The 19332-nt window shown below is 41.3% G+C and overlaps 1 protein-coding gene across 18 annotated transcripts in view; it reads left to right on the top strand.

Annotated features, from left to right (window-relative positions):
• Window positions 1-8949, top strand: part of KTN1 (kinectin 1) — a 104205-nt gene extending 95256 nt beyond the window's left edge. For 14 of the 18 annotated variants that reach the window (XM_036308080.1, XM_036308135.1, XM_036308127.1 and 11 more), the window contains 3 exons: window positions 1474-1566; window positions 2688-2808; window positions 8465-8949. In XM_036308080.1, coding sequence (XP_036163973.1) covers window positions 1474-1566; window positions 2688-2808; window positions 8465-8469 — 219 coding nt within the window. In that variant the 3' untranslated portion in view covers window positions 8470-8949. Of the gene's footprint in view, window positions 1-1473; window positions 1567-2687; window positions 2809-8464 lie in introns of those variants that run through there. The other 4 variants (XM_036308152.1, XM_036308216.1, XR_004967402.1 and 1 more) reach the window with 3 other exon arrangements.
• Window positions 8950-19332: the final 10383 nt, after the last annotated feature.

Below are 19332 nucleotides of genomic sequence, written 5' to 3' on the forward strand. Positions count from 1 at the left end.
TGCCTCATCATTTCATCACATTTGTGTAATTAATTTCTTTATAATGTATAGCATAAACTTTAAATTTATTTGAAGTTATTCTTTTTTTAAAACTTATTTACAGCCATATATTTTTTGGGGGGTGGGGAGGAATTTGCTTATGTAGTTGTTTATCTTCATGGATCTGAAAGATGTATATAGACCTCTGATGTTTCAGAAGTTTGTTCCTTTCATTTATTACTTTGTAGAAATACATTTTTTTCCAGTTAATGATTAGTTCTTATATTTGCCTTTATTAATATTATACTATCCACAATTAAATCCTTTTTACATTCTACATTTTTCTTAGTCTCATAAATAGGCAGTTTTTAGGATTACATTTTTTATTCTTTGCATTAGGTTGACAGGTTATTTGTAATTTTGAGATATTTTTCAAAGTCTAATTCACGTGTGCTTATTATCAAAGCTGCTTTAGAGCTGTGATCCTGTTTATTAGCAAAACAAATACATCACTTTTTCAAAAGTTGAAAGAAATGTTTTTGTTGGTTCTGTATGATGTTATGCAAAAATAGGAATTCAGAATTGCTTCAGATTACTTCGGTGTTATTGTTACCAGTAGATAAAATGTGAACTTAGGAAGTTTGTTTTAGAGCTCAAAACTTAGGAACATGATACAGTTGTCAAGGCTGAGCAGTCTAGTTTACTTTAGTATGTGGTAATTTTTGACCTCTGGACCAAATATATAAAACATGTAGTTTTAGCTTAGCAATTTAGTTTCTCAGACATACTTTAAGGCTATTAAACAGGCACTCAAAGATACTAGATATGCCATGTTATTTGTGATGGCTAAAATGGCAACAATAGGCAATAGTATTGTGCCCATGCCTATATAGAAAGACCATGTAGCACTTGATTGGAAATGCACATAAATATTTATTGACATGAAAAAAGTTAATAAAATACAATGTGAAACAAACAAGTATAAAACAGCATGTATGTTAAAGACCATTTATACTTTTTTTTTTGGCCAGTTTTCTATTTGCCCTTGTATGCATAGAAGAAGGATCTAGACCAGGGGTCAGCAAAACTACAAACTATTTTAGGATTTGTGAGCCACATATGACTTCCTCTCACATACTGTTCTTTGTTTGTTTAACATAATCTTTCATAAATGTAAATACCATTCTTAGCTTGTGAGCTGTATAAAAACAGGCTATGGCCAGACTTGGCTGACCCCTGACCTAGCTTAATGTTATCCTAAATGTGTATTGTTTGAATTTTTTAAAAACAGTGAGCCATGTGTTTTTATAGTCTGGTGGGGGAGGAAGCTGTTTTCATTTTGGAGAAAAAACTGAATAGGTTGGCTTTACATTGTGTTTTTAGAAGAGCTTTATTCTTGTACAAAAGATGTAAGAAAATCGCTCATTTTTTTTCTTGTCTATATTTAATTATCAGTTGTAGTTTGTGGAGGCTACCATATTGCTTTCTTTACAGGCTCAACAGTCACTGGATCTTATCCAGTCAAAAATAGTAAAAGCTGCTGGTGACACTACTGTTATTGAGAATAGTGATGTTTCCCCAGAATCGGTATGTCTTTTCTTTAACTTCAAATCTCAGGGCTAATTACCTTATAAATTAAGTGAAGTTAAACATGTACAAGATCCATCTATGACTTAAAAAATGCCTTTGTAGCCCTGGCTGGGTTCCTCAGTTGGTTAGATTATCATCCTACACATGAAAAGGTTGCAGGTTAAATCCCCAGTCAGGGCCCGTACATCAGAGGCAACGGATCAGTCCCTCTCCCGTTCTGTCCCTCTCTCTTCCCTCTCTCCCTCTTCCTTTCTCTCTCCTCTTTCTCATCTTCTCTCTCCCTTCTTCCCTCCCTCCCTCCCCCTTCCTCTCTCTCTCAAATCAATTTTTAAAAAAATCCTCCGGTGAGGATAAAAAAAAAAGCCTTTGTAATGTACTTCCATCAGTCATGTTGCTTTTTTAACTGATACCCTATCTCTGAAATGCAGTGTTTTTATTAATGTTTGTTTTCACTTTAGCTTAATAAGATGTTAATCAAGGTTTGTGTTGGGAGGTATTTTGGTATACTGTTTAAGAGTATAGACTGCTTGTGTTAGAATCCTGCCCCTACTGCTTAGTAGTTGTAAGACTTCAGCCATATTCCTTAGCCTCTCTGTGGTTCAGTTGCCCCATTTGTAAAAGGCAATTATAATAGTACCTATATTGTAGGATTGTTGAAAGGAATAAGTGAGTTACTGTATAAATCAGCGGTCGCCAACCTTTTGGACCTCATGGACCACCGATTGGCGACCGCTGATATAAATCACTTAACATAACTGGTAACACAACAGTGCCTAGCACTTAGAAAAGCTCAGTATATGTTTATTGTTGTTTTTACTGTTATTATGAATGTTCTCTTCTTTCGTGCCCTGCATATTTTTTTCTGAGCAGAGAAATGAATTCATATCTGACATTCAGAGATTCTAGGTTTTTCCCTTTGTGGTCCAGCGACAACATTTATGACAGCTTTCTTTGGTGCAAACTAATTTGCATCACTAGGTATCAAACACTCTTTCTCTATGTGTTTTTATTATTGATTTTCATGTCACCTTTCAGATATTTCATGTTGTATTTAAAACAAAAATGTTCTGCCCTTTTCTTGTGTTTGGAGTTTTTCACTACTTCTATCTTTGTTTTAGGAGTCTTCTGAGAAGGAGACTATGTCTGTAAGTCTAAATCAGACTGTAGCACAGTTACAGCAGTTGCTTCAGGCAGTAAACCAACAGCTCACAAAGGAGAAAGAACACTACCCGGTAGTAGGTAAGAATCACTGAATTATTCCTGTCTGTCTGTGGGTAATAGGCATAGTGTGTGTATGTGAATGTCTGTGTAGAGTGTGTTTATCATAAATACAGGAGCTGTTATTGCCCTAGCAGAAATATTTCCTCTATCTCTTTCAGAACCTCCAGTGACAGCTTTAGCTTTTTTGGAGCTTTATTACCATTTTGTACATATTTTGGTCTTCAGCTTGGAGGGAGGGAAAAAAACCTTTATTTTTATCTCCCTTGACCTTTGCATAAAACATACACTCTTGTAACTTGTTTACATAGGTTTTGTTCATTGCCATAACGTCTGCAACTTCTTTACTTTATCCTGATCTAAGTTCTGGTAAAGTATCTGTGCATTTTTTTTAATGACTTGGTAAAATAAAGTGACTGTGATGTTTTTACTAAGCTAAGATTCTGAGCTGAAAATCAGGTCATTATAATTTCTTTAAATTGGATGCTGGATTTTCTTTGTTTCTTTGCTTGATTATAAAGCTAACCAGATCCATTTTTTAACTCCTGAAGTGACGGTCTTAATAGAAGATAAATAAATCCATCACTAACCAAACCATGTTAAGAAATTTTATTGCCTATATTACCTGGGAAAGCTCAGATTTGTTGCCACTTAAAAATGACTTGCAGGGATGTAATGTGCAGCATAGAGAATATAGTCAGTAATGTGATAACTATGATCGGTGACAAATGGTTGATAGACTTATTGTAGTGATCACTTTGCAAGGTGTATAAATGTGGAATAACTGTTGTATGCCTGAAACTAATATAATATTGCGTGTCAGCTATAACTAAAAGTAAGTTTAAAATATATATATTTAAAAAGTGACTTGTGTTTTAGCTGGTGAATAAGATCAGCTAATTAGTTGATTCCTGGGTTTTATCTGTTTTCAGAATGATTTAAGTCTTATTAGCCTTGGGTAATTAGGATATTACAATATGCATGGAATACTTAAGCTGTTTGTTCTAAAATAATCATGGTATCCTGGAGATGAGTGGAGTGGCTTGTGCAACAACTCGTCACTGAACTGTCCCTTTCAGAACCCTTACTTAAGACTCTTTAAGTCTGTACAGAGGCCTCAGGGTAAGTTAGGTGTCCTGGAAAAGCTGGAATGGACAGCTATTTTTTTTTTAAGACATGGTTTACTTTAATTTAATTTATTTATTTATTTATTTATTTATTTAATATCCTATGCTTTAACTTTATTTTTTTAATCTTTATTGTTGAAAGTATTGCTTATGCCTCCTTTTTCTCCCCATTGACCCCCTCCAGCCCAACCACACCCTCCATCCTAGGCCTTCACCATGCTATTGTCTGTACCCATGGGTAATGCATGTATGCATATAACATCTTTGGTTGATTACCTCCCACACACCCACCCTCCCCCACCTTCCCTCCGAGATTCCGCACTCTGCTCCATGCTTCCATTGGACAGCTATTTTTATTACAGGGGCATTCTGTCTTTTTTTTTTAATCCTCACTCAAGGACATGCTTATTAATTTTAAGAGAGAGGGGAAAGGAGAGAGACAGACAAGAGAGACATTGATGTGAGACAGAAACATCAATTGGTTGCCTTCTCATACCCACCCCAACCAGGGATCAAACCCACAGCCTAGGTAAGTGCCCTGACCGGGAATTGAACCCCAGCCTTTCAGTGTATGGGATGATGCTCCAACCAACTGAGCCACCCAGCCAGGGCCTGCCTCACTTTTATAGAATGATTATCCCCTTACCTGCCTTAGCATATGTTCTCCTTTAAAATGCTATTTCAGGCTAGTTACCTTTAAGAAGACTTTCCAAATAAACCCAGCTCATCTCTTAACCTGTCAGCAAAAAGATGATACTGTGTCTTTAAGCCTTAGGGTGTTGACCTTCCAGTTACCTGGAGTTACACTTCCGCCACATTTCCACATTCCCAAGTTAGGAAATATCCTCCAGTGTCTTAAGCCCTACTCTCTTCTCTCCATGTGCTCCTTCTGTTCAGTCTTGAAAACCTGCTCAGATGTCTTATTTTAACCATGCACTTCCTTTAGGTTACCACCCTATTTTTTCTTTTATTTCACTGTTCAACAAAATTCTTAAAATAAACTATTCTCATAACATCTACTTCTTGATATTAACTTGTTCATCTAGTGTAGAATGGCTTCTCTTCCTGCCTTTCCAATGAAACGTTTTGGGTTTTTTTAGCTGAGGTCATTAGTACTTTCCTAATTGCTAGATCTAATACAGGTTCTTTGTTTGCATGGAAGATAAATGAAATATGCTAAATTGGTTGAAGTCAGTCCATAGGTCTTGGTGTTATAAGGGAAGGGCTCATTTCCAAGAGCTTAAAAAATTATGAGATCACCGATTACTTTTGTCTTTAGACCTCATCAGTAGTATCTCTCCAGTATCTCAAAGGTGTTCTTGAATATTTTATTTTTTCCCCATGCACATGGGTTGCTCATATTAAGTCTTGTGAACCATCTTTGACGTGGGCTTTTTCCACATTTGCCTTAATCATATTAAATTTGATACTTATACTGATCATTGGTAATAGCACTTTTACTTTTTTTAAATTTTTTGATCTTGATTTATAAAATTGTAGTAACTTGTTAAATAAATATCTATGCTCTGGAACACAGCTAAAACTGAACCGTTTGGCAGGCAGCTCCCATAAGTGTTAGCTCAGCAGTCTTTTGTCAGCTGATGAGCATAAGTCCATATCTGGCAAGTGGAAGGGAGGGGTGGAGCATGAACAGTAGTACAGCAGGAAGGATAGAATGGGGTGTGTGAAGGTGGAGGTCCACCAGGCACTGAAGACCTTCTTCCTTCTGTGTGTTCTGCCCAGCACTGACAAGGCTAGCTCCTCCCACAGATCCCTTGGTTCCCACAGCTCTTCATTAACTGTTGGTGTCACTCTCAGGTTTTTAACTTCAGCCATCATTTAAGCTCAATGTATTCTCTCTCTTGTGAACTAGTTTAAAATTACTAGATGATTAAATTGTAAATATAAATTTTTATATCATCAGAATGTAGGGTAATAGGTTAAAGCTGATATCAGGGGACTTGTTTTTAGTATATATGAATTGTTTAAGATAATGCTGTACATTATCACTAAGGGAAAAGCTATTTTTAAAAGACAAAAATGAGAGAGGTGATAGATAGTAATTTAGTTTTCTAAATCCTAATACATAGTACTTAGCAATTTTGTAGGCATAGGAGTATTTATTGTATATCCTTAATTGGTAAGACCTTAACCTTTCTTTTCTTTTGGATGTCTTCCTACCCATCTCCTATTCCTCTCCCTGCAAGCCCCAAAAAGAAGGCTATCAGACCCCTGCTTTTATAAAAAATTAAGATAATTGCTTAATTATCTCAATCACTAGTATTTTATAATATACTTTTTTGTTCCCAGATAATCTCTTCTTTATATTTCATATTTGCCTAACTTTGTGTTCTAAGTGTGTCCCTGTCTGTATCAAAAAACTTCATCACCCCAGTGTTTTGATCTGTTTGATCTATAACAAAAATCCCACAGACGAGTGGCTTAAACAACAGTTTATTTCTCACAGTTCTGGAGGCTGGGAGTCCAAGATCAAGGTGCCAGCAGATCCTGTTTCTAGTGAAACCTTCCTGTTTTAAAGATGGCCATCTTCCCTTTGTGTCCTCACATGGCAGAGGGGTGAGGGAGGTCTCTGGATCCTGTTTATAAGGACACCGATCCCTGTCATGACAGTGGGGTCTTCAAAGACCCCACTTCCAAATCCCATTTACATCGGGGCTTAGAATCTCAACATAAGGCTTTAAATGGACACAAACGTTCAGACCGTAAGATTCAGCTTCCCTGACCTTGGAACCAGTTTGTGGAGTCCTGTGGAGGGAGGATGATAACTTTAATAGCTGACACTTCATGAGTGTGCCTCTAAGCATGAGCATGCTTCTAGCACAGCCGTGGGCAAACTACGGCCCGCGGGCAGGATCTGGCCCGTTTGAAATGAATAAAACTATTGAAAAAAAAGACCGTACCCTCTTATGTAATGATGTTTACTTTGAATTTATATTAGTTCACACAAACACTCCATCCATGCTTTTGTTCCGGCCCTCCGGTCCAGTTTAAGAACCCATTGTGGCCCTCAGTCAAAAAGTTTGCCCACCCCTGGTCTAGCACATAGGCATTGTCATTCATGTAATCTTCACAAACCCCAGCATGGTTTAATTCCCATTATACAGTAGACCCAAAATTGGTTCTGTAACTTGCTGTAGGTCACACAGCTAGTAACTGGTGAGCTGGGGTTTAAATCAAAGTGGTCTGGGCTTAGGGTCTGCTCTGAATCAGTACTTTTGTTCTCCCCGATTCAGACATCGTGTGCTCTGATCCCTTCTGCCACTTCTTCCTTTTCTCCTCATACTGTCTCATCCTTTGTTGCCAGCTTCTTAGAGTTTCTTGTGTTAATTCTGACTTTTTCCTAAAGTTGGTCTGTGTTTGGTTTATCAATAATGAATGGGAGAGGCTCTCAGTGTTATCCAGAAAAACTGGGGTGAAGTTTTGTGTATGTGTTTTGTATATATATGCTTCCCCTACTCCCATTGACAAATAGATTATTTTATGATGCTATTGTCTCTTGTTTCTGAAAGAAAGAATTCTTTTGTAGTGAAATATAGTGTTGACGTTCCAGATCAAAACTAGCTTTTATTTCTACACTTTACACTTGAGCAGGTTTTCATTTTCTGTAATGTGTTTACATAGCACTTTATAGTTTAATATATGTACTTTCTGATCAGCTGTTAATCTTGTTTAGATAACATGATAGCCAGTGATAACTTTTAACTTTCTAATTGCTTCTTTTCCCCCTCAGCTTTTTATTTTGAAAAATTTCACACAAAGAAGTGTTGAATGAATAGTACATTCACATAGCTTACCTGCTTCATCTCTCTCTCTCTGTATGTTTTGTTGATGTCAAACCATTTGAAAGTAATGATGACATTTTATCCCTGAGCACTCCAGTGTGCATCTCCTCAGAACAAACACATTCCTTTACAAGTCCACAGTATCAGTATCACATCACCAAAAATAAAACAGTAGTTCTATATCATCATTCAGTATTAAACCCATATTTAAGTTCCCTCTATACCTCAAGTAGCTTTTATTTTTCCCAAACCAGCATTCTATCAAAATTCACATGCTGCACTTGATTATGTCCTTTGAAGGTTAATTTCTTTAGTCATTTTATCAGACTTGGAAAGCTTCATATGACCTCAGAAAATCTCTGAACCTATTTATGCATGAGTGGAAAGGTAAAAATTTCAGTCCCTCTTTTCAGTGCTACTCACTCACCTGAATAGCTGTAGAGTTCTCTTGAGTAGAACTAATAAAAATGGATTCTCAGTGTTGTTCTCTTAAATGTTTTTTAATAGGATTTCAAAATCCTTACATTATTCTAAGTTTGGTATGAAGTTTTGACTCTCATATTTTAAAATCCATGTAAAAGTTTCTGAATTTTTTTCCCCTTGAATTACTATTAATATTAATTGCTTTGATCCTAGTTGAAAGGACCTGCTAGTTCAAATGTGTACTTCTGGTGCTTGTTAGATGTTTCTGATTGCCTTTTGTTTCTTTGTTTTAAAATGAATTTATTTATTTCTGATCTTTTACAGAGTGAAGTAATTGAGAAACTGTTCATTCAAGAATAACAGGAGGCATTGTATTATATTTTGCCAAATTAAAGCCTTATTTATGTTTCCACCCTTTCTACTTCGTCAGAAACACTGAACAGAGTTTTGTCTTTTCTAATCCTTGTTAGACTACTGATTTAAAGAGAGGAAAAAAAAAGCCAACTCTGTAGACACCTTCAGAGTTTAGTTTTATAATAAAAACTGTTTGAGTAATTAGACCTTTACATTCCTGAAGATAAAATAAACATGTAATCTTTTATCTTATCTTGCTCAATAAAATTGTTCAGAAGATCAAAAGTGGTAAAGACAATGTAAAATTTAACATTTTAATACTGATGTTGTGCACTGTTTTACTTAACATTTTGGAGAGTAACTGCCTCTGACTTCCACTCAAGAAAACACTTTTGTTGCTAATGTAATCAGTTTTTGTAATGGCATCAGCAAATAAAAGGATGCTTATTATCAGACTTGTTCTAATTTCATTGAGCTTTAATAGATTCTATTAGCATCACAGGCCAACACAGTTAGTGATTTCAACCTTCAGACAAGATGAGATAGGCATTGTTGCTCTGCTGGAGGCCTGGTCTTCTCTGGGATTCTGTGCAATGTAAGTCTTGTCCAGAAGAGTTGCCGGTTACAGAAAGCACAAGCAAATATTTAGGGTTTCATGCTTACCACCCCCACTTGATGTTGAGGAGCTCTACTTTACTTTTACTATTTTTTTAAGTAATAAAAATTAACTTTTTTAGTTTCCTTCTTGCCAGGCACTATGTTATAGTTCATGTGTTAATCTTTTTTTTTTAAATCCTCACCCAAAGATATGTTTTTATTGATTTTTTTAGAGAGAGGAAGGGAGGGAGAGAAACATCGATAGGTTGCCTCCCAAACACACCCTAACTAGGGGTTGAACCCACAACCTAGTAGGTATGTATCCCAACCGGAAATCGAACTCACAACTCTTTGGTATCTGGGATGATGCTCCAAGTAACTGAGCTACCAGGCCAAGGCCATGTGTTACCTTTTTTTGTTGTTGAAGAAGCTTTAAAAAAAAAATTGGTTGGCATGGCTCGGTGGTTGAGCTTCGACCTATGAACCAGGAGGTCATGGTTTGATTCCCAGTCAGGGCACATGCCTGGGTTGCAGGCTTGATCCCTAGTGGGGGGTGTGCAGGAGGCAGTCTATCAGTGATTCTCTATCATCATTGATGTTTCTATCTCTCCCTCCCTCTCTCTGAAATCAATAAAAATACATTAAAAATAATAATTGGATGAAAAACTGAGCCCTTCAGATGCTAAAAAACCACTGACAAATGTCTGTGCCACTGAGTATTGAAGCATTAAAGTGCCTGGCTTCCCTGCAGTTTGTCATGCTTTTACCATGGGGCCTCTCCACTTTGTTCTCTTGCATAAAACTTCCGTTTCTTGACTTGATCCCTCACCATCTTGAGATTTGTTTAAATGTCACCTTTCTCATCAGATCTATCTCCATCATCCAGTATCCCCCTGCCTCCCTGTCCCCCTACTTGTTTTTGTCTATAACATTTATAATTTTCAAATATATACTTGGTCACTCCACCAGAGAGTACCAGTAAGCTCCACGAGGGCAGGAATCTTTTTGTTATTTGCTTTATCCCCAGCCCTGAGAAAGTGCCTGACACCTAATTATGCTCAAATATTTAAACGAATGAATGGATGAAATTTATTTTTATAGATTGAGGATTGTTGCTTCCCAAACTTTTCACCTCATAGCACACCTATCAAATAATATTTCTAAGGTATATAACCAGGGATGCCTGCCTAGGGATTTGGGCTTCCCCAGGCCTTGCCTGGCTGCTTTCAGCAAACCATTGGGAAATTGATCTGAAGGCCAGATACTGTGTCAGCATCTTCTCTCTCTCTTTCCTTCGTTTTGCTCTAAAGCTACTTATGTCTTTGCCACCTGAAAACAAACAAACAAATCCTGTCTTCTATTTTACAACCTTTCCTTTGCTACTCTTCTCTCCAGAGTTTAGTTTCTAAGAATTGTATAATTGTATTATTTTTCAATCTTCCTCTATGTTGGAATTTTTAAAAAATAAAATAATTGCAAGAGACTCAGAGGACTCTGGTGTCTTGTTTGTGTCCTCTTCCTCAACATTCCAACCCAAATATTCATCTTTTTGCCTCTGAAATGGCAGGACATTGTTAATACTGCCTGTTCCAGTTAGGGGCAGTTGAAATTGTTAATGGTTATTTAATTTTATTAAAAGTCTACTGTTACTTGCATCAGTTTATCTAATGTCCTTATGCCAGAATCAAATAGGAAAAGCTTATCACACTCCCATTTGGTTATTTTTCAGATATGCCAAGATAGCTCTGTGCTCTCCAAGTCATTCCCTCTAGGTTAAGTATTCCCAGTTCTTAGTTGCCCTGAATATGAAGGGCCACACTAGCCTGCTTGCCTCATCCATCTCCAACTGCGCAGTATAAGCAGTTCACTCACTGGGGGAGAAAGGGAGCATCAGAACGAAGAGGGAGCTGTGTGTCCTGGGTCTCCAGTGGCTCCCCTGCCACTATTGCAGCCAGTAGACCCTGATTACTCAGACTGGGGAGAACCTACAGGGAGGAGAGAATGAGCAGTGTATTTGGGAGCAGACTTGTTGCTCCCCCAAAACAGAATGGAGAGAGCTGAAAGAGAGGAGTGAGGGATGCCTGTGAAGCAGGCTATCACCTTGTTTGGTGTGGCAGGACTAGTAGGTTTCCTGGAGGTCAGTGACCAGTGTACAGCAACCAGGCTGGAGCGGCTCGCAGGTGGTCCCCCAGCAGCACGAGGTTGTAGGTGTGCACCAGTTGGCAGAAGCTGTTTGAGCCAGGGACAGATTTCCCACGTGTCTTGCATCCCAGGACAGACTGCATATAGGCACCTGCCACTCATGGGATCTTCCCTCGATGGTGTGTATAGGAAAAGAAGTGACCATCAGCAAAGGGCTGGTCTTGTAAGACCCCCAAAGGCACCTGGTGGAGCCGTTGATTCTTGACTCCTCCCTGAAGTGGAGCCAGGAGCCAGTACTTGTTATGAGGGTGGCCCGGGTGACTCTTGTGTCAAAGGTGTTTGCTCAGGAACAAGCTGCTTGCTCTTCATCCTGACATCTGCCGGGTCCAGGTGCTGGAGCTATTTTAGGTGGCTGACTACAAGAGTTCCTTCCCACTTCCCCCGAGCAGATTTCATGAGCTTGTAATTGCTCTGAACCTGTGTGTGTGTGTGTGTACACATGCATGCTTTATAAGCTTGCTCAGTGATAAGTATGATTTAGAGTTCTAAGGAGCTCCCTATGGGTTTTCCTGTCCTTTCTCAAAACAACTGGGTCCCCTGTCCACCAGGGGATAAAGTCTCTGAAGAAGAGAAGTTCTGAATGAGCCTGGGGTGAATGTTCTCTTCTTGTCAAGCTCAGCTCCCTGGGTTTCGGGGTGGAGAGAGCTGAGAGGGAGGAACTGAGGGAGCCCAGGGAAGAGCGTCCTGTGGGTTTGCACACGGCTCTGGGCTTGAGGCCAAAGCTGAGGGGCGGCAGGATGGGACTCCTGTAACACCAAGGTTCTCCTTTAGAAGCGAACTGGACAACAGGTCATAAGCCAGGCCAACTGGGAGAACTAACCAGAAGATAGGAAAACCGAACAAAAGAAAGGAGATTTTAAGTTATAGAGACATGTTTTTCAGTTAGATACAAGGAAGAAATGCCTCCCAATAGGTCCAGAAATCTTAAATGGGTTTCTAAGGACGTGGACAGCACTCTTCAAAGATGCTGTGAACAACAGAAGTAGCAGCAACATCCCTCACATTTCTAAAGAATTCAGGTTCCTATTCGTTGAGTTTTTGTAGCCTCAACAATGTATCACACTCATGGAAGAGGAGGTTCACATTTTAAGCCACTGGCTGGAAATCACAAAGGGATGCTTGAAGGCACCAGGCTTCAAATGCAGATCTGACTCCACACCTCTAGGTTGTTCTCTTCAGTTTTTTGGTTTTTTTTTTTTTTAAATTTATATATATAATTTATTTCAGAGAGGCAGGGAGAGGGAGAGAGACTTAAACATGTTTCAGAGAATCACCCATTGGCTGCCTCCTGCATGCCCCCCGCTGCGGAGCGAGCCCGCAACCCAGGCTTGTGCCCCTGACCATGATCGAACCTGGGATCTTTCCGTCTGTAGGTCGACACTCTATCCACTGAGCCAAACCAGTCAGGGCCTCTTTCTTCAGTTTTAATAATAGACTCTAAAGCAATGTTGGAGGTTTCACAGGGCTGTTTTCAGGACACAGAGGTTACACGTGTGAAAGCACTCAGGAATGGGCAATACTCTGCAAATATAAAGGGCATTCACCGTACCCATGGATTCTTAGCGTACATCATATATGCAATCACTAGGGGGAGGCATTAGACAATGCATATAGGCAAACTTGGTTTTGGAAGGAAAGTTATGTTTTTTTCCTAACTGTTGCTCAGGGATTTAAAATAGAAAAGCAAAGGCTTGTATTAGGGACTGGCTGCCATTCTCATTAAGGTTTGATGTGCTTTTGATGAGGTGTTTCTATGAAGGCATCGTAGTGTATCATGAATAGTTTGGATAGTGGGTGATGCCCAACAAATGAATGGAAGATACTCAAGGTTGAGCACAGACTCTCTCATGGTTCTTTTTGCCTTCTGTTTGCTCTGTGATCATTTCTGTGTTTGTTGAGGTTCTGTTTCTCCTTTATTGTTTCCACTTCATTTCTTTTTAGACCGTGTTTGTTGTTCATGTTTCTGAACCTTCACATCCCTTTCATGGTGTTCTGAGCTGGCCCACTTGGCTATTTTATCCAGATCATTCTAGGGCTATTTCTAGGCCATTTTCTTCCCCACTTTTTCCTATGGTGATTTGTTTTCTTCTCTTTCCATTCTTCTAGAATTCATCATTATCCTTCTGCTAGCTGCAAAGAATGTTGGACTTGGAAGCCAAGTCTCATGAATACCACTAACTAGCTGGTTGACCTGAGACATAGCAGAATCCCAGTGAACCTTTGTTTCCAGGGAAATTATAATTTCCATGTTTACCATCCAGGTATATTTTGTATAGTAATCTGGCTTTTGCCTCTTCTGTGCATTCAACATTATCCAAATAGTCCATCTCTGCCACTTAAAGTATTTCTGGGGTCAGTTTCCAGGTCCTCATGAAGAAGTCTCCACCTGCAGTGTCTGCTCTGTTACGTCAGATGATCCTCTGGCCAGAGCAGACCAATGCTGTGTGCGGCTCTGTTGCCAAAGGGAGAGTGGCTCCCTTTCCTTTGTGTTACCACTTGCTAGAAGGGTCCCAACGCAGTGTTGTTTGAACTTCCATGTATGGTGGAGTTTTACAATCATCTCGGTTGCCTTTCTCACATTCAGGACTGCCTGGAGGTGGATTCATATCATAGCCCCCACACTTTCATCCTGAGAACCTCCTTTAACAACCAAGGACCAAGGCCTACCATCCTACACTGTTCTGAAAACAGGTTATGTGCCAGGCATAACAAAAGTTATGAACCTATCCGGGGACAAATCTTGAGTTCTTTGCCAAGGACTTTCCTTGTGCATAGACTGTTGTCAGGCCTGTTCCTATGGCTTCTGAACACGTCGGAGCCTCAGTGGTGCACACAGGAAGCTCTGGCTGAAAATGACATCTTTGTTTTAATTGAAGAAAAGTTGCCATAGTCACTGTGACTACCCTCTTGTTCAGTCCTTCATGGTTCTTCCTTCTACATTTCTCTTAATCTCCATTCATTTTAAATGCCATCATAATGTGTTCCAAACTGAAGAGGGCATGTCAAAAGGACACAGGCTTTGCTTAAAGGGACTCCCCTAATCACATCTGGGGCAACTTGAGCATAAAAGTTATTAACAGCAATGGATAATAGCACATTGCATTAAAAAAGAATCCTCCAGTTTACATTTATACTAAAATAAAGTGGAAGGGGAGAAGGAAAAGCTTTTTTTTTTTTTTTTTTTTTTAGAAGAATGCCAATTAATAAACAGGACTGATTAAAAAACATATTTTAGCCACTATAGTAATAATTCAGGTAAGAATTATTAATGGATGCTGAAACCTCTTGATGAAGGGTTTGGGGAAAGAGAATATTCATACAGTCCCAAAGTATCATCCTCTAGATTACTTGTGAATTAAAAAGGGAAAAGGGTACTCTTATGATGGAGAACTCTGGCAGACACTACCTTAACTAAGCGATCAGACAACAGCATTAAGAATGGACAAATCGACATAGTGGCCTCGGTGAGACATGCGAGGACACCTGTGTGGGATTTTTGCCAGAAATGTTGAGCCTGCATGGAATCAAGAAGAGACAATCAAACATCCAAATCTGGGAACATTCTGCAAAACAACTGACCCGGATTCTTAAAAGAAATTCAAGGTCATAAAAGACAATATGTCTGGGAACTATCCCAGATTAAAGGAAATTAATGAGACATTTCAGTGAAGTGCAGTGTGTGGTCCCTGGATCCTGGATATGGGGGAAGTCAGACCCTAAAGGACAGCATGAGGACAGCTGAGGACATTTTAATATCGATGGTAATAGTGTTACATCAATGTTAGGAATCATAGTTTGTGTAATAAAGGAAAAAGTAAATATCATTTATTTTGTATGCATGAGTGTCTCAGAAAAAGAACTGCTATGTTTTTCTAAAAGTTTCCCAATATTATGGACTCGTAAACAGTACTGTGACCCGGGCTTGCTTCTTTTCCGATTTCCTCTCCCCATTTTCTTTTCTGTGTTTTTCAGTTAGAGGGATGTCACAGAGAAGAGGGAGAATCAAGAGATGGCAGTTGAAGGGCACCATGACTAGGTGGTGTTTCCCTTCAGAACAATGGTGGGGCAGCCACAGACCTGGACAGCAGGGGCCCCTTGTTTTTGTTGGACCAGTGCTTGTATAGCACTGGTTTGGAGAGGGGCGGGGGTGGTGAGACTTTTACTTCCTCTGGGTCCTAAAAGGTTGCTTGTTTTCTTTGCTTTTTCTAGCTCAGCACCCAGGGCAGGCATCTGGAACAAGGGAGGCTCCATCAGAGAGCCGGTGGGTCTTGTAGCTCCTTGGGTTACACCAGGGGCCAGAAGCCCACAGTTCTTTGTTGAGAGGAGAAAAGTTGTTGCTATTTAAAAATTATCATTATCATTATTATTGTTATTGTCATTTTTATTGTTACTTGAGTTCCCAAAGTAAAAAAAACAAACCTGAAGGAACATAAGGTGGACTTCATGAATAATAGAATTTGGAAAGAATGAATAATTAAACAAGAACAGTCTTTCCTGCCAAACATGAACTTTTTCTTGGCTTTGGAGAATGTCTTTGGTTTTGTGTTTTTGAGTTAGAGGAGATAAATTGAATTTGACATCAGGAGTATTTCAGAGAAAGGATCAAACCATCAGAGCCAAGCACCAGGATGGGGAGATGTTGATAGAAGCCTCAGACATGTGTGGGTGACCCCAGAGCACGGATGACTCTTGCTCTATGTGGTGTCCACAGGGGCGGCTGGAGGTCTGCCAGGGGCCTCTGAGGTAGTCTCCTGGAGTCCTGGCACCCATCTTGGTGCAAAAGAGCATCCAAGGTCCTGTGCTCCCCACAAGGGCACGCACGGAGGGGCTGAGAGAGGCCCCGGGTGGGGCTGGGGGAGATAGGGTGCATCGACATGTATTTCAATTTGACAGTTAAGTTCACTACCATCAGCACAATGGGGGCTCAGCTACAGAAATTAAACTGATTTATATAAAATTAACATTATGTCTTGCCAGTCTGAGTGAGAGGTTGTAAAATTCGAATGGCTGTACCTATTTTGTTGGGCTCAGCTGGGACCTAAACAAATGAGCAGGCCTTGTTCTGGTGTTACTGAGTGGGCGGTATTGGAATTTGTTTTGCTTGTTTTGTTTTTGGATTAAATGGTTTCCCAGGACTGCGAGGCCAGGCCCTTTCTTTAGTCCAGGCTCCTGGTCCCCTCCAGGATTCCTGACACACAGGGCCCTGGGTGGTCTGCAGTGAATCTTCCTCCCCCCCACCCCCCCAGCCCCCCTCTACCTCCTATCTTCCAGCCTCAGTCTGCACCTGGTGGCCTGAGATGATGGAGATGACTGTAAAGGCTGGGGACATGGCCCACAGCAGAAGCCACCAGCAGTTCCTAAGAGGCAGGAGGTCTCTCCCACTCCACAGGGCAGGAGCACTTGCTACTGTTTTTCTTCCAGCGCCCACATCACTTCCCCAGGACGCGGTGGTCAGTCTGAAGGCAGCTGGGACGAGTTTCAGGGAGCACGGAGTAGGTAGGGGTAAGAGGCATCCCCTGCAGCTTTGAGCTCCCTACTCCCCTCCCAGCACCTTGTACAATCCCTCGCCACAGCAGGAAGGGCCGTGCTGGGCAGCTGCCCGCTCAGGGGAACCACCGCCTGAGGTGTGAGGCCTTCTGATGGTCGTGACCTTTGAGGACCCAAGGAAGTTACACAGAAATCTGTAGCATTAGGAGCCTCAAGAAACTGCAGTTGTTTGGCTTTGAGTTTTAAACCTTGAGTCATAAATTGTCCATGACCCAAGAGACTCACCGGCCTAGGAATCAGCTTGCACCATTTGAGGAGGATAAGGTCGGGTGGGTGCCTCCTCCACTCCCAGGGAGCGTTGGCTGGGACTGACTGTTAGGTGGCCCAGAAAGCGGCGTGGGAAATAAAGAGAGCCGAGTCCATCAGAAAAGAAAGGAGAGGAGAGGTCTTATTTTGCGTCCCCGGGAGACCCACGAACCCCAGAGACAGGGCCAATGGATTCGCACCCACAGGGAGGGGGGGCTTTATTTTATACTGTGGTTGGGTGAGTGCCAGGACATGAACTGAGGAAGTTCCCGCCGCCGGGGGTCAGCAGGGTATTCAGGAAGGAGTCAGTATCTGTGTGGGCGTCATTGTGGATACCAGGGAGGAGCCGGTATCTGCGTCTGGCACGCTGATCTGTTAGAAATTCCAGGGAGGGTCCATTATCTTCTCACGCATCTGCATGCATCTGATCCTGGGCTCTCTCAGACCTAACACTGAGGAGCTCAGGGGTGGTCGTGGGCTTTGAAGGTTGCAGCAAGCCATCTGAGAGCGACTTGTGTATTTTAAAGGACCCTTTCTCCAGCTCCTCCTCCTCAGCACTCCGCTGTCCCTGGCACTCCAGGTGGTGACAGCTGGATGCTACCTGGCTGCACTCACCTTTTAAAGGAGGGTCAGCACGCAGCCAGGCACCTACCCTGGAAAGGGTGGTAGGTGTAGCACACAAGCCAGCTGACAGTTTCTTTACTTGGAAAACTAGGAGTGGGATGGGGCTGGTTAAGGGAGGAAAGCATAATGGAAAAGGAGGTAAAAGATGCAGCTCATTCAAAGCACATTTGCATGACAATGCAAATACAATAGAGCAGAAAATCAGGGGAAGGAAACACGCTGATAAACAATGCCATCAAAATTTACCTCCCAACTTCTTGGTAGCAGAGACAAAAATTTAGCCTAGTAACAGGCAAGAGACTTTCTACTTACTACTACTAAGAGCTAATAGTTCATGACTTCTAGGTTCCAGGCACTGTTTAGGCACTTGCCAGGGAATGTCTTCCATCCTCACAACAACTCTGCGAGGAGGTTCTAACTTTATGCCCTTTTTTACTTATGAGAGAACAGAGAGAGAGAGAGAGAGAGAGAGAGAGAGAGAGAGAGAGAGAGAGAGAGAGAGAGAGAGAGAGAGATTATATAACTGGGAAGTGGTGGCCCAGGGACATTATGCAGTAAGACTCCACAGCCCCACCCTTATCCCTCAGCCTACTGCAATGCTGTTTCAGCATATGGAAAAGGGGATGCATACTTCTTTTTGGCTTCTTGAGATGCATCATCTAACCAAGAACCAGCAAAGTGTTCCATAATTGCCCGAGGGGCCAAAGCTGATTCCACCTGGTCATTAGTATGTTTGTGGATGGAGAGTGGAAAGCCTGTCTCGAAGCAGGTGCAACAAGACATTGGGCGTCCTCCATTCCTGAAGGTCACTTAGAGAGGCAGAGGGGCCAAGAGCCCTTGCTTCCCATTAGGCTTCCTAATCTCTAGCTTCTGCCAGTTCCAGGGATGGATTCAGAAGTGACGACGGCTATGTTGAGAGTTAGGAGTAGGGGGTAAGGCTTTCTTTTAACCAAGCAGCATGTCTTTGTATCTGGCTCATCTCAGATGTCCCTAATTCTCTTGGCCTCACCTGCCATCTAGACACAGCTGCTTACTCCTCTCAGCTGCTGAGGTGGGATCGCCTGGCGTGGCTCTGAATTCTGATGCCCAGAGTCTCAGGCCCCTCCCAGCATTTCTGGATGTGCATGAGCGTCATACCACAGGTGGGGGCTCTGGCTTCCATGGGGGCAGGGCCATGTGATGCAACTCAGTGCAGGGAAGAGAAGCCCATGGGCCACTTTGGCTGAGGAGACTAGAGATGGGCAGATAAATTCTGTTTCCATTTTTCCTTTTGATGAACTTTTTTTTTCTCTTTATAGCCTGACCAGGGATGTCCTGTGTGGCAAGAAGGTACACCTATTGGGCAATGGCTGAATCTCATTAAGACTTGCTGGGAAGTAGTGGACAGAACAGTAAGACAACCCAAGTTTACTTCCCATTCTTCCCTGACCCACCCTCCTTTCCCTTCACTTTGCACTTTCAGACTAAAGCATCAGCCTTTAGCCCTGGCCTAGGGAATGTAGGCTAAGAGGAATCTAACATGAGCTTTGGAGTCAAAGTGAAGTTCCTTCTGAGCTTGCCTTCTAGGTCCCTGTCCTGGACCATTCAGTTTCAAGGGAAGGTGACTCTGTCCATGGACCAGA

The sequence above is a fragment of the Myotis myotis genome, unplaced genomic scaffold (genome assembly GCF_014108235.1).
Source record: "Myotis myotis isolate mMyoMyo1 unplaced genomic scaffold, mMyoMyo1.p scaffold_m19_p_1, whole genome shotgun sequence".
Taxonomy (NCBI): domain Eukaryota; kingdom Metazoa; phylum Chordata; class Mammalia; order Chiroptera; family Vespertilionidae; genus Myotis; species Myotis myotis.